The sequence below is a fragment of the Falco punctatus genome (genome assembly GCF_963210335.1).
Source record: "Falco punctatus genome assembly, chromosome: 3".
Lineage (NCBI taxonomy): Eukaryota > Metazoa > Chordata > Aves > Falconiformes > Falconidae > Falco > Falco punctatus.
The window spans coordinates 91,006,268-91,021,756 of record NC_137582.1 but is presented as its reverse complement, the minus strand read 5'-3'; the positions used below and the strand labels follow the sequence as shown (position 1 = coordinate 91,021,756).

The 15,489-nt window shown below is 43.6% G+C and overlaps 1 protein-coding gene across 1 annotated transcript; it reads right to left on the bottom strand.

The window, feature by feature from the left end:
* Nucleotides 1–5: 5 nt before the first annotated feature.
* Nucleotides 6–14,820, bottom strand: LOC308059885 (ovalbumin-related protein Y-like). Its single transcript, XM_080377852.1, has 7 exons — nucleotides 14,650–14,820; nucleotides 13,943–13,993; nucleotides 13,201–13,329; nucleotides 12,316–12,433; nucleotides 11,934–12,076; nucleotides 11,440–11,595; nucleotides 6–10,635 (listed from the first exon to the last, which is right to left on the bottom strand). The coding sequence occupies exons 1-7, from the start codon at nucleotides 14,815–14,817 to the stop codon at nucleotides 10,234–10,236; spliced, it is 1,167 nt and encodes a 388-aa protein (XP_080233978.1). The 5' UTR covers nucleotides 14,818–14,820; the 3' UTR covers nucleotides 6–10,233.
* Between the last annotated feature and the right edge of the window lie 669 nt (nucleotides 14,821–15,489).

Here is a 15,489-nt window from a genome sequence, read left to right as displayed (position 1 = left end):
TCACTATAGTGTCCTAGTTCCAGACCTGTACAAGTTTTGTATGTGTTTGATGCAGAGCTTTGCTTCGTAAGTTATGCAAAAGCCATGTTTTCTCTTCCAGAACTCAGGTTTCAGATTTAGAACACACCTACAATAAGCAAAAACATGGAGGCTGAGAAGTTCAGCTTTGATAATGTATGAGAAAGACATGATGCACACTTTCCTAGAAATCTGTTTGGGTTTTCTGTGCTCAAACTGACAGTTAATGCCAAGCCAGTTGTAAGCAACAGAATCTATCTGTCCATAAGCAAATGAAGAAATGGATCAGAACAGGCCATCAGCATAGCATCTTCATACAAAAGGTCTTGTATTGTCAGCTTGACATGGGGTCTAGAGAGAGTAAGCAAATCTTCCTGCAGTTGAGAGGCTGCCTGGGACAATTGGTAGTGGATTGCCCTGTCCAGCACAGCTGTGCAAAGCAGTACAAACAGTTCCGCCACACATCCTTGTTTGACAATGCTTGTCCCAAGAAAGAGGTCAGCTAAGGCTCTGCTGCCCTTTCCTCTGCCAGGCCTTTCATTGTGGAGCTGTCCCTAAACCAATAAACTCTTGAGTTCCTGAGCCTTGGACACATAAGAGTATAAAAGGCACTTTTTATCCAAAAGGATATGAAGTCCAGGTCAGCTCACAGACCAAAGCCTCTCATCCAATCACAAAAACCTACACAGAACTCAAAAGAGTTTTTTCTCCTCCTTGTTCCTGTTCTTTTGCCAGCAGGAAGGAGCATGTTAATTATTTTGTGTTTGTCTTCACTCGACATTGTGAATCTGGAAGATGTCTTTTGATGAGGGACAGAAGCAACCACTCACAGACAGAAATCGTTTTACCCAGAATGATTACAGCTGACTTTCCAGCTGCCTGTCACTGCAGACTTGGTGCTGTAGCTATCAATGATGGTTTCTCTCTCAGTTGTTCCGTGGGACTGTGTTTTTTCCCCAGTGCAAAGAAAATGAGGTGTTGGTCACACTCCTTCAGACAGGAGCTCATAGCCCGGCTGGCACCTTTCTGCAGCAGCATTGTGTCATTCAGAAGAGACAGACATTGTTGCCTGCCGTGCTGCCTTGGTCTCTAGCAGACTATGACAGGGGCATCTGGCAATGCTCTTGTCACTGTGATATCCCATATTGGGCATCTTACATTCATTTTAACCTGGTATGGGCTCAGTCTTCATTGTACAACTGATAATTTCTTAATGCTCCCCCATGGACATTAGATCTGACATAGGTTGATGTGACATTCATGGCATAACTTACAGTGATCATTGCATCCCACACACCAGGAACAGGTTGGATGTGAGTATTTGACCCAGAACCTGAAGATCATCCTCACTGTGGCTGAATGAGTTTCAGCCTCACCTACATGTAAAGCCTTTCACTTGCTGCTATGCATGCCACATGTCTTGCTGCTGAAGCAATATACAGGCTGTCTCTGACGATGAAGGTGCCTTCATTCTGACTGAGCTCAAAGGCAAAAAGTGTATGAGAGTTGGAAGCAAGGAGAATACACCAGGAAGGAGTATAGAAGCTTTCCCTGTACATGAAAGGATGGAATTCAAAAAGCAAAAAATCTGCTGGAGGGAAAACTGACAAGGGCAGCAAAAAAGGCGTCTTTAGGTAGAACAGCAAAAAGAAGACAAGTCAGGATGCTCTTGGAAGGTTCCTGATGATTTGGAAAAGTGACTAATTTTCAGAAAGGAAAAGAAGAGAATTCAGGAGATTACAGGTGCTGCAGTCAGTGAGAAGGTGTAAGCAAGCACTGCAAGGCAGTAAGGCTAGTGTTCATTATGATCTGCATTAAGAAAGGCACTCAGACTCTGTAAGATATTGCTAAAATACCATTTATTGCAGCTCATGTTAAAATGAAAAAGAGGATAGTATAGATAATCTCACATTCCCTCAGATGCAGGGAACCCCAAGTTGTGCAGCACTGGACAGACCACCAGTCAAGGAATGGCATGCAGTGCAGGTCCCATCCATGAAGACAGATGTTCCCTGCCACTTTGGCTTTTAGAGCTCTCACAGGATTTTCCAAAGAAGAAAACAATTAAATTAGTTTCTACTCTGAAACAAAAGGACGTTCACATGAAAACATGCTGCTTCACTTTATGGTAAATAGAAGGACACAGATGGCGCAATCATCTATGCCAAGTGGGAGCTACCTACACATCCTCTCCTTCTGATGGGCACACAAAGTTTACCCTGCAGCCCAGGGGTATGTGCAGCACAGCACAGGATGGGAAGCCAACCTATAGGCTAGGCACAGCACCGGCCTGTGCTTTCTTGTGTCAGTTGTTATGTGTATCACTAATTCCCTGACGTACAATTGTATTTGAGTTTGAATCACTACGGAACACTTCAAAGCAAAGCCTCCTGGGAGCATTTCAAGACACATGAAGGAATAAAACATGATGGAAAAAGCCAGCACAGATTTACCAAGGGGAAATCTCTCCTGACCAACCTCATTTTTAGAATGGGATGGCTTGTTCTGCAGACAGGGGGAGAGCAGAGGATATTGTACACCCTGACTTTACTAAGGCCTTCAGAATGATCTCCCAGAATATCCTTGTAGTCAGATTGGAGAGCTATAAACTAAGCAGACAATACTGTGGGGAGACTGCCAGGAGCAGCAGGAGCAGGGCTGCTCCATGAGGACAGCAAGACTGGCCAAGGGTCACCTCCAAGGTGGGCAGTGCCTTCACCAGCCGGTGCCACACCACAAGATCTGACCATAAGGAGGCAGAACCAAATGCCAGGAACAGGGTCCATCAACATCCATGGACACAGCAAGAGAAGTACCAGGGCCAAAGTCCATCTACAGAGCCCAAGGTTAGGGAGCTGTGAGAACTAGCTGCTTCCTGTGGGATGGGAGATTCACTGACCAGGAACAGCCTCATGGCACCTGAGTAAGGCAAGCAGGACAGACCCTGAAATGGTGGCAGGTCCAACCAAGTCTTCAGATCATAAGGCAGTATAGTGACATGGCAGGTCCAAAAGCAAGCCAGAAAGTCAATCTACAAGCGAGAGCTGGGATCAGGTACAGTCAGCACCAGTTTCCTGGGTCCTCCTTCTTGCCCTTTTTGAAGACTGGAGTGACCTTGGCCTTCCTCTCCAGTCCTCAAGCACCTCTCCTGTTCTCTGGGCCCTCTGCTGGGCAGAAAACGTTCAGAGAGATACAAGCAAAGATCTCTGACAAAGAGATGCTAGCAGCATAAGAGGGGGTTTTTGAGCTTCTTCAGAAGTTGCTGGTACAGAAGCATAGCTCCTCTTGGCACCACACTTGCCTGTGCTACATCAGACCTTCAAACTCCTCTACACATCACGTGACCAGCACTACAACGGAGTAAGTGGGTAGCGTTGATCACACAATGGGCTCATCTGGGGAAACCCAGCCACCCAGGAACCCTGGAAGAGACCATGGACTGGCCAGAAGACAGAGATTTTGGAACATTGCCTGAGGAGGTGGCTTGTGCCCAAGCAGGGTCACCTTCTAATGAGTTATCAGAAGGTGAAAGGCTGTTTACCGATGGATCCTGTTGCATTGTAGGAAACTGTCAGAAGTGGAAAGCTGCTGTGTGGAGTCCCACATGACAAGTCATCTAAGCCACTGAAGGGGAAGGTAAGTCAAGTCGCTTTGCAGAGGCAAAAGCCATCCAACTAGTCCTAGAGATTGCTGAAGGAGAAAAGTGGCCAGTAATTTCTATACTGACTCCTGGATGGTGGCTAATGCCCCACGGGGGAGGCCCTGGTGAGCTATTTGTAGGTTGATGGGCCCACGAAACATAGGGAAGTCTAAGGAGAGATGCCATATGCAGATGGGCTGGTGATCAAGAGGTGGACCTGACCATGGAGGCTGTCACACAGGTCCCTCATGAATGTGAAGCAGGTATGGCAATCAAGCAAGCCACATGAGTAAAGTCTCCCTGAAACAGAGGGCGGTGGCTGGGTTTTTGCTATGGTGAGGCCTTTCAAATTGAGTATATATCGGAGCACTGCCACGAACATGCCAGGACAAATGCCCCGTGCCCATACCATCCCGCTTCATTGCTGAAAGGCTCAGGGAGCAGGCCACTGGCCACCAAATGCTGCTGCCAACCATCTCCACCAGTTACAGCCCCTAGGTCTGCAAGGGGCGGCAAAGCCCTGATCCTGTAGCGGCTGCTGCCTCCCTTTGCCATGCAGGAGCAGAGATGGCATCTCAGTTGGGCCAGGGGAGGCCTGAGCTCACTGCCAGGGAGCAGCAAGGCCCAGCTTCTCCCCAAGGAAAGACAAACCAGGAGGCAAGGGGGATCCCACAGCCAGCCGGACAGCAGCCTTACAAGCCAGGGCTGCATCCTACAGGACCTGAGCAGAGCAGGCCCAGAGATCAAGGGCAGCTCCAACCAGGAGTCCAGATCATAAGGGAATGTCATGCCTATGAGGCAGGTCCAAAGACAAACCAGAAAGCTAGTTCACGTGTTAGAGCTAGGCTCAGGTTCAGTGATCACAAGGCAGGGCCAAGGTCACACTAGGAGTTCTTGGCCAGTCATGGACACAGCTGCGTTTGAACTGGAAACTGGCACACCTCTAATGTAGCACAGAGAAGGACTGAAGATCCAGGGCATAGCTTGTTGCTTCTGGGCCCATAGGTGTGGGTAGAGGCTCCCAGGTGTGCTTGGTCAGGACCATTAAAGGCTTATTAGTGCACTCAGAGCCCTGACACCTAGTAATGAGGAAAAGAGATGGGCCTGGAGACAAGGCTACAAAGCTTGTGTCTGAGGTCCAGGCCTGGAAACAAGCACCTACAGTGGATTTCAGGCAGTGACTGGAGTTCCAGGGCTCAGCTGAAATGGACTTCTGTTGTGGGCAACAGTCTTGACTTGGGGAGTTTCACATAATTTCTTACTGATTAACATAAATTTTGTGTTGTTGATTCAAGTATTGACAAAAAACAATGTCACAAACTACACACTTAGACCTTTCATCCTGCTTCCCCACACTCATCTTCAGTCCAAAAAGTCTCCTTCTCTGCTTCCTAGTTTTAGCTTTCTTGTTACACTCAGTGCTCCCCAGTCCCTTTGGTAATGCAAGGGAATGCAAGAGGCTGGGACTGTTGTATAACTCTTTCTATCTGCCAGTTGTTGCTGCCCACTTTTTTCCTGTAGTCTAGTCTCCTTGTTCCAGTGTTGGTCACCTGTGGGCTGCAGTCCCTCTGAGGTATCACTGCTCTGGCATGGGTTACCTGTGGCTGCAGTCCCTCAGGGGTGCCTCCTCTGGCATGGAGCACCTCCTCCCAAGAGCATGCCTTCCACTGTGCTCTCAATAACATCTCCTGTTAAGTCTCTCCTCTGTTTTGTTTCTCTAAACATACCTCTTGCATTTCTCCCACAACCCTTTCTTAATTATGCTCGAGGAGAGATGCCATACGCTCCTCTGACTGTCTGAAGATTTGTAATACAAGTTCTTTTCATTCATTACAGGGCTAGCTGCAACTGGCTGTGACTGGCCAAGGACAGTTCATGCCCTCCTCCCACAAAGAACACCCCTAGTATTAAAATGGTGCCAGTGCCCTGTACAGGCTCCTGAACCCATGCACAGAGCGTGTGGGGGAAAGCTCCTGCTGAGGTTGGTCATGCTGTCAGGGTCTTAACAACAGCTGTTTTCAGTCCTGTGACTTCAATAGCTGGTAGTATTTTCTGTAATTTTATTACCTCTCAATGAATTTATCTTCCACAGTTTTGTTCAATCTCCATTTAAAATCATGTAAATTTTTATCATCTCCAGCATCCTTTGACCATGAGGTCTATCATTCAGCTACCTCTATTTGTTTCTTTTGTATCTGCTTCCTACTAACTTCTTATAATACCCTTATGTTCCTGTGTCAGAAGAGATACTAAAAAGTCAATCTCTGTCATTGTCTCCATATCATCCAGGACTTCAGAAACCTCTGCTCTTGACATCATCCCTTTCTTAGGAGTCTGGCTGCCTGGTCTCAGGCCCATCTGAAGCAACTGCCCTCCCTTGAATCAGAGCACTGTTTGTGATAGAGCTGTGAGATGCCTCCATGGGTGTCTACACCCCCTCACTGGAGAGAAGAATTTAAATTGAGTCTCTTGGTTATGGCCCTTGCTACCTTACATCGCTGTGCCTGGCCATTAATCCCACTGAGATGGACCCTGTAATGTACCATTGCAAGTGTTCATTTTGGACACTACTATGAAACTGATTAAAATGCATTTTATTGGAAGTAACATGAGAGGGAAAAAGGAGAGAGCACAGATAATTTCATGTCCCTTCAGATGGTGGGAACCCCAAGCTGCGCAGCATTGGATAGATCTTTATGCAGGGCACAGCACACTTCACATATCCCCTACATGCAGAGGTTCATTGGTGGTGTTACCTTTACAAATTTTATAGGTATGTTCTTAGAAGTAAACAACTCTGTTTATTATTTCTACTGTGGAAGAAAAGTACATTTATATAGAACTATACTGCTTCACTTCAAGATAAAGACAAGGATGTGCCAGCAGCAGCATCACCAGGTGTCAGTTTGGGACCATCTACGAGCTCCTCCATTACGATTAGCAGGTGGAGTTTATCCCACAGCTATGAGGTATGTTCAGCACAGTGTAGGCCTGGAGGCCAAGAGATATGTGCAGCACGACATAGCACACCATAGCACAACACGTGCCTGTGCCTGATCAGGTCAGTTTTTTTGTGGGTCACTAACTCCTTGATGTGTAACAGTTTTCTGGTTAGGACTACTAAACCCTGATGTGTGGACATAAATTCCAGGCTTGGTATTTGACCTACCTCATTGCTACAGACTTCTTTGGGAATCGCTGGACTGTAGTGGTAGTATTGGGAACTAAAGCATTGAACATCTTAGCAGGGAAGCCCCTGCCCCGCTGGCCTTACTGTCTGCCACCTGCTGCCCAGGATCTCCTTCCCTGGCAGAGCAGCCTCACCATTGCTGCTCCTTGACAATCCCCTCTCTGCTGTCTCTTTTCCAGACTGAAGACTCCTAGCTCACTAGCCACAAGAAACAGAAAACTGGACCACTGCTCTGTATCAAAGCCAAAGTGGATATGTAGTTTTCAGTTTGATTGAGCATGCTGTACTTTCTCAAATATTTTTTGGGAGCCCAGGACAGCTTTTCCTCTGGAGTCCAGGAGGTTCTCTGAGTGCTTTTCCTCTGGTGGCTATCATTAGAGCATACTGCCTGCAAAGTTCTGTGCCTTCAGCCATGGGTTTGGCTTGCTTAGGAGAAGGTAGGCCTTTCTTTAGACAATTACATTCCCCAAAGGGCAGAGAAGATGTGTCAGCTCTAACCCTTCCCCAAATGACATGAAAAGGAAAGGCACACTTAGTCCACAGAGCAATTCTAATGCTGTCCTATGCAGCATTGAAAAGAATGTGTTTGCATGTGGCTGTTTTTGTTCCTCAGACCTCTAGCAGTACTGTGTATCCAAAATAACACAGTACTCTAGTGAAAATAGAGCGTAGTGGATGAACAGGTGGCAATTTTTTGAGGTACTAATTTCAATCATACTGCCAGGGAACAAAAGGGCTACAGGACAATACCTAGACTTTGTGGGAACTCTGGTACATGTTTTTAAGCTCTTGTTGGACTTCAGAGCTCGGAAGGCAGTCTTTGCTCCCTTCATGGATGCTCTTCCCTCATACTTTTGCAATATCCCCCGTGCCACTCTTTGCAGAATTGCTTCCCACGGGAGCTGCAGCACCCACATTCCCCATGGCAATGCCTTTACAGCAAGTCCTGCTGGCTCAGACCAGCAATGCACAGGCACAGTTCTGGGCCCAGCTGTTGATAAGGGGGTATAGACTTTATTCGACTTTGCTGAATCTGCACTTCTGACTCTCATTTTATCCTCTTCAGAGGACATTTTCTCCTTCATAAACCAATTAGCTCTATCCCTTCTACAGTATTTGACTGTGACAGTATTTTTTCATTCAGGGCACAGACATCTTAAAATGCCTCTGGATTTTCACCAAATAATATTTCTGTCTTTTTCTTCAAAAATCACTGGGTTCCAAGCACAGAGCCACTGGTCTACATTTTCAGTATATCGATCAGGATCATCTCCTTACACAAAAGTTAGCATAACAACAAAATTGGAACCTACACTAAGCTCCCAAACCTAGTTTTCAAGTAGATATCTCTGTTTCAGAAAACTGATAGACATCACTTTGTATGCCTAGTGACACCTAATGGCCCAGTTTAGAAAGAGCCAAATGGGTGTGCTTCACAGCGAGAACACCACGTGGACTTGGTACCCTGAAAACCTCTCTCATGCACTTTTAGGAAGCCACTTACCATTTCAGCCTTGATTTTCTCAATTTCTTTGCTTTAAAATAACTGTCAAACAAAAGAACGATTAAACAAGGGTATAGCTATTTTTTCTTCATTATGTAATAAATACCTCCATAATAAATGTTCATAATTTTATAGCCATTGCACCTAGAAAGTGCAGAGTGACAGACATCCTCATTTCAGTTTAGTAACAGTTTCATAATACACTCTGCTCCTTAGGACAGTATTTTACCAATCCTGATCTGTAAATTTTTTTAGTTGCAGCAAAACGCTGTTGACTGCTTTTGGGTATAAGAAAAACAGAACATAATGTACATGGTAAACCTTGAAATGTCGTATCTCTTGAAACAATTTTTTCTTGAATACTTATATTAACCATAGCTAATCCTTTATGAATGTCTCCAGAAAACCAGTATTTGCAGCTCTCCCATAGACTTCATAGCATCTATGAAAATGTGCTTCCCTGCTGCCAGCATCATCATTTCAAGTTATATTTAATGCTGACTTCACAAATGGTTGAGGCAGCTCCAAATACCATCATGTGTCCCCCTTTTTTAGCCTTTTTCAAGTACTGAATTTGCAGTTCTGTATGTGCATCTCAGCAGAAGGAAGATTGCTTAACTCAGCAATTAACACTAATAATCTTTTTAATTGGATAAACTGAAACCTAAAGAACCTTGCCTCTAGAGACTGTGAAATAGGAAGTAACATCTCTGGAGAATTATTACATCAAGAGGCAGTAAGAAAGATGTCGTTGTATGATTCTTGTGGGTGTTAGAGAGCTGAAGCTGTACACCTTTTAAGACAAACACTGTTCTCATGTTTTTGAAGCTCTATCTTTTAGGCATGACCTTGATATATTTACTGAGGACATTTAGAGGAAATATTTTAAAAAAATCTGGAATTACAATAGCAAATTAAAAAAAAAAAGTTTAGCTACTTGATATACCATATGGAGATAAGCTCAAGGTAGGAACAGGAACTGTAGGGTTTACTTTACTTAAGCTCAAAATAAAAAAAAAAAGTTCTTAATCTGTTTAGTAACTTCACATAGGAGTACAATTGGTTTTGAAAATAGGATCCAAATCCTAGACTAAACACTTCTGTCAATAATCACTACCGACTATATCATATGTTTCAGGTTATGTGGTGCAGTAACACAGATGTAATGACATGTTTAGTTTGCAATGCTTTTATTAGAATAAATAGAGGGACCACCAATTAACATTCACAAAATCAATGATATGTCACTGGAATGAAGATGGGAAATCGTATCAGTCAGGAAGATGTTGTGCTTGGAGGTGATGATTTATGAAGAAATGGTAGACATTCTGCATGCTCCCTCAGAGCAAAAGACATAGCCGTATCGTATGTGCAGCACAAAGAAGCGCAAATGCATTCTTGGAAGAAGAATGCTTTGCTGAAGTTTAGAATTTCATCTGCAGGTTGTCCAGGCATTAATTCAAGGAGGGTTACCCAGCAAGTTGAACAGAAAGGAACAGGATTATTCTGAAAGCTGTGTTTATTTCACAGAACTGCTACAGAGAAACCAGATTCTCAATAATAGTGGCAGGATTTCTCACAAAAATCAAACCAATTGTCCTGTCTTTCAAAGTTGTTCAATTACAATGGGAAATATTCTGAACTACTTGCTGAAATTCTCACTCAATCCTGGATATGAATCCTGCATACAAGTTGTGTGAGCAGAAATACCTGCACCTAGAGATCTGAAAAGTCACACCCTTCTTCAAGAATATCTCCCTAGATATTTAAGGCTTTCCTCTTGGAGAAAATAGTGAAGAGATGAGATTATACTACAATACTAAAGTAAAAGGGGTCTTATTCTGAGGGGAAGGTAAGCATTATTTCCATCTCTTTTTCTCCTCATGGAGAATAATATTTACCAAAGAAGAGGATTATGTTGGTTGGATTGTGTTTGATTAAGAAAAGGAATGGGTGGTCAGCCCTAAACTCTTCAAACTCAGAGGACTGTTCAGTGTCTCCCAGCACACCCTCCGAGCCTGCCGTCTCGGTGCCCTCTTCACTGACTTCCATGTACGCCTCGTGGACGGCCTCAGACACCTTCAGGCTCTCTGCTGAAGAGATGCCAGAGAGATTGGCTGAAGGGCTGAACAGGTCGGTCATACCCAAGGCCGTCAAGACACTTGTGAGGTTATATTTTTCCTCAATCTTCATGCGTGGGAGGTACACTTTCACTCTCTTCTTTTCCATCACATTGGGACTGGTCCATTCTATGAGTTTGTCAAAGCTGATTTTGTTCTCAAGCTGCAAAGAGAAGCAAGGAATGAAATGCCTAAAACAAGATTCCAATGGCCTTAACAGCTGTATTTATACCATTTGTTACTATTTTTTTCCATCTGCTTTGTGTACACAGTAGTACTTACATATAATCTTAAATGGATTTGTTTACCTTATATGCTTCTTCCTGACTACAGCCTATATCTCATATGTCTTGAAGATGTTCTCCAAAACTTAGTCATCTGAAAATTTCTTTATCGGATCAAGGCTTTTTTTGTGAAAACAGCATTCTTGAAAACATCAAATCAAATTGGCCCCAAAACTGTTCCACCTGGAACTTACTTTATTGATCTCTTCCCTCATCTTAGTTGCTTTCTAATGATACTTTTCCCATTTTTGCTCTTAGTCAGCTCTTGGAATGCTTTCCTCATCACATCTGTTTTAATTTCCCCTTTGATAAAATTTTCTTGTTTAACAAACTATTGAGTGCTCTCCTGGAAGGCTGAAATCACTTGAAATGAAAAAACATCCTGTAGCATGTCTGTTTCTGGTGCCTGATGGAGATCGGTATGTATAGCAACATCCTATTCTGCAGGGCTACAGCAGCACTATGGTCCTTTATGTTCATTTTACTAGACTGAGCCCAAGGCCCTCCTAAGGGGCCAGTCTCTGCCTGAACACCTGGGGGCACCTGGGGGGCTTTGGTACTCCCCTGCCTGCCCAGCACAGCCGTGCTGTGGGCAGCCGGCATGTAAATGGACAGCAAAAGGGATGATGGCAGCCAAGTCCCACTCAAATGACAACTCTTCTGCTTCCCGGCCAGGGCCATACCTGCTCCAGGCCAGAGATGTCATCAGGCAACAGCACCAACATGCTCAGCTCTCCGCCTGCATACGGAAGCTCCAGGATCTTCACTTTCTCTGCAGCCACCGCTGCCACTTTGAAGGTGCTGTTCTGGCTCATCATTTGCACAGGTCTGCTTTCTTGCTGCAGAGAGAGAAATGTGAGACTACGTGACTGGGGAGCAATTTTTTCCTTAAGCAGGCAAATGCATAAGGGACAGGACTCAATCTTCAAGCATGTAGCATGTTGCTTTTGAAGAAGAGCTGTGTCTCCATTCCCCCCTTGTCTGCTGGTGTTCCCTGGAAGCCTGGTCAGACACAGCTCTTGCAAACACTTCTTGGCCTTAGGCTCAGGTTCTGACAATGAGGAACCAGTCTAAATCACCCGACCTGTGACAGCAGCAGGTTGTATGTGGAGCATCCAGCCTGCTGGCTGTGAGCCAACAGCTGTCTTGGCCAGAAGCTGTGTCCATGCCCTCCTACCTCTGTCACATTGAAGGGCACTTCCTGAGTGTTGTCTTCTTTAAACGCTGTCCTCCATATCCCTCTGAAGTAAATGGCATTCACAAGGACCAGTGCAGTATCAAGATCAACAGAGCCTGACACAAGGAAATCTTGAATCCGTCCTTTAAGAAAGAGGCAGGCAGAAGCATGGTAAGATACACTTCCTCTGGTGTGTGCACATACCTTCAATGAAGGGTATAGGGCTGAGGGTGCTGCTCTCTGGAGTTGTTTTCTCATAGCAAGAAGCAACCTGCTCTTGCTTGACCCACTTTTTCTAGACGTTATGAGGAAAGGAAAAGAAGCGTATAGATTATGGTAGGTAGGGGGGGGAAATATCTGCTACTAATTTTTCAGTGCTTACCATTTGTCTCTTTCTCCACCCAGGAATTAATGAGCTGTCTTGCTTCCTCTGTAGCTGTTTTGAAGTCAACTTCTTCCAGTCCCGCTCCGTAGAATTTCTTCGCACACTCTAAGTATTCCTGTGAACAGGATTACTGCTGTCAGACTGATGAGAACTTGAAAATTTAGGAATGTGAAATGCAAGATTGTGACATGAAGCTGAATGGTTAAAAGAACAGTGAACATTTACCCCTGTGTTAGAGCATGTCAGTCACAGCTGTCTTCTGGTAACAGAATCTTAAAGCTCAACAAGAAAGACTACTTCACACATTTAGATCTGGCACTTTCTTTTTCAGATAGGATTCTAAGTTAAAATTTTGAAATAATTTTATTTGTTTTACCAAAACACTTTCAGTGTAGTGAGCATTTTTAAGGACAATGTTTGTTTCCTTCTCTTTGTGTGCACCTTTTATTTTGAATATTGTGTTCTTACATTCTTAGATTTCAAAAACAAAGCTACTTTTCAGTGGGAAGATTTGGTATTTGGCTTTGAAAAAATCCAAATTTGACAATTTCAGTCTTCATGCTTTCAGGTCATAAAATGTATTTAATTTCCCTGAAAAGTTACATTTTTAATTAAAAGCCATTTTCTAGCAAATGACAGCAATCTTAATTATTCCCTGTGACTGTTGCAACATGGGCATATTTTATGCCACTGTACTTTTGCCTGGCCTCCACCTGACAACAACAGGAAGGTTCAGACTTGTTCTGAACCAGTTCTCGTCATGGCTCACAACGACCTCTTCACCAGCAGACACTGGGCTGTTGCTGGTGGTGCTTCTCTAGGGTAGAGTCACGGGGGCCTGTATGGGAAATCCCACTGAAGTCAGGTTGCAGCACTACTCACCAGCAGAACAGGGTATGTTTTTTCAATATAGATTCTGTCAGCGATGTTGAGTGAGTGTGTAGCATTTGGCATTGTGATGCCTGAGAGAAGATCCTTGAATGACTTCTGGATGTATTCAGAAATGCCACACTGGGGTGCAAACATGAAAATAAGAAGATACATTGCATTAGCTTCTTTTTATCTAAGAAATAAGACCATGAAGGATTGTCTTTAATAGTTAGTCATGCTGCAGTGCAGCTGTCACTTTTGGGACAGCAGGTGCTTTGGTGATGGTGCATTAAGCCAACAAGTTCATCCTTCTCAAGGTAAATTCCCTGAAATGTGCTTTTTGTACGAGTGCAATTGTGTTCCTGACACTGAGACTTCTGGGTTCTTTTATGCCCAGCATCTTCCTGCCCCTCTTTGGATGTCTCAGCTACAATTCTGACTGCTGTACCCTGGCTCTAGGTGCTGAGCCCCTTTCACATGCTGTCCACCAGCAGCACTTGCCCGGGAAGGCACCCTGGTGCCCAAAGCATCCTGCCTCACACCATCACTTGCTCTGGTGCAGGATGTGCAACCTGCCTTCTTTCCCTGGTTTTTAACAAATAAATAAGTTACACCCTCCTTTCTTCCCTCCACAGGACTGCTTAGTTTGAGAGTGTTACCATAGTTTTGGACAGGGTCTGAAACTGCCAGGAGGAGAGGCAGAAGTGTTCTAGTTTTGTTCTGAGGAGGAAAGCAGATCAAGTTGTTTCTCTACCTGGGGATCAGTAGTGTCTCCAACTCCTGTAACGTTATCAAAGTGAAGAACCTGCAAGAGAAAATGCCCATGGTAGAAATGACAAGCATGACCAAATGATGTGAATTTGAGATTTACACACAATGCTTGAGGTAAAGCTATTGGCTCAGGAAAAAAAAGTGCTAACTGAGAATAAAGATAAACTAAAAATTTACTAGTGAGCTTGCAACTGGTTTATGCCCTCTGTGGCCTTCTTGGAAACTGTAAATAACACTCTCTGCTTAGATACTTTTTTCTAGTGAATGTCTAGAAATTAACTGAGTTACATATTATGTGCTGCTAATAATATCCTGTCTTCCTTTCTACCTGGGATCTATCTTTTTTATATATTAAAAAAAATCTGATCACATTATCTAGAAGATGTCAGCATTTAGGGAAAAAAATCATATAACCAAATTTTCTGACTAGAAATCCATTTTGTTATTGTCCTTGAGATATTTTTTTCTAAGTCAAAATTAACTGCCCCCTATGGTAAAAATATATTCTTTTTTTTTAGTATTTTCTCTAAATAACTCTCAATTCAGTTCTCCATTTTCTGACTTTGGCTTACTTCTTGTGCATTAAAACAGGTGAGAACCTTGTCAGTGGTTAATATATTTCAGTGATGTTACTTAGAAAGAACAACAAGGAGAAGTAGAGGTCACTTTACACCTGTGTAAGTAACTTACCTTCTCCATCTGAGACTGAGTGTTACCTCTTGCTCCCAGATAGACCATGGCCAGAGCTGAAATGATGCTTAGGGGGGAATAGAAGATGTTGTCGTTGGCATGGTGGACTTTCAGCTCTTTGAAAACATCAAAACAAAACTCTGCATTTGCTGCACTGATGGAGCCCATTGTGAAGTCGGTGCTGTCTAAAGCAAACAGAAAGAGTCTGACTTGTTATGATGAAATATATTGATTGCAATGCAAGAAAGTCACTGCACTCAAACCCCTGAACTTGGTGTAAAAGGTTTTTTTTCAGCAAACAGAATCCAGTGGTGTGGATTTAAAAGGCAGACATGCTTTTGGATTCATGAGCAATCAAAATGCTGGATAGCTACAAGTCATGCATAGGCTGGTCATTTTTTATTTGAAACTTGAGTTCCCCTTCTCTGTACATATATACCATATTGTTGAAAATGTTGCAAAGAATATTAGTTACCTTGAAAGAAGCTTACGAACAGTCTTTTCTCATCTCTTAAGGAAAATAAAAAAAACATAGATTTGGGATTTGGTCTCAGAATCTTCTTTTTTTTTTTTTGACCTCCAAACCAGGTTCTTGGCTGTAGTTTTTTAACATCATTCTAAGATCAGTTAACAGATCAGCCCACTATGATCCAAACTATAGTTAATTCCAGTATACAATGTGCAAACCTGAAGCAACAGCATGAGTTTTGCTAGTTTTACTCTAATTTTAGTCTAGTGTAAATGGAAGCTAGGTTGTTACACCACCTGCTTTATCAGAGGTCTCAAATGTTAGCAACATTACTTTCATTTTTTTATATAGGATAATGAAGGCACAGCAAT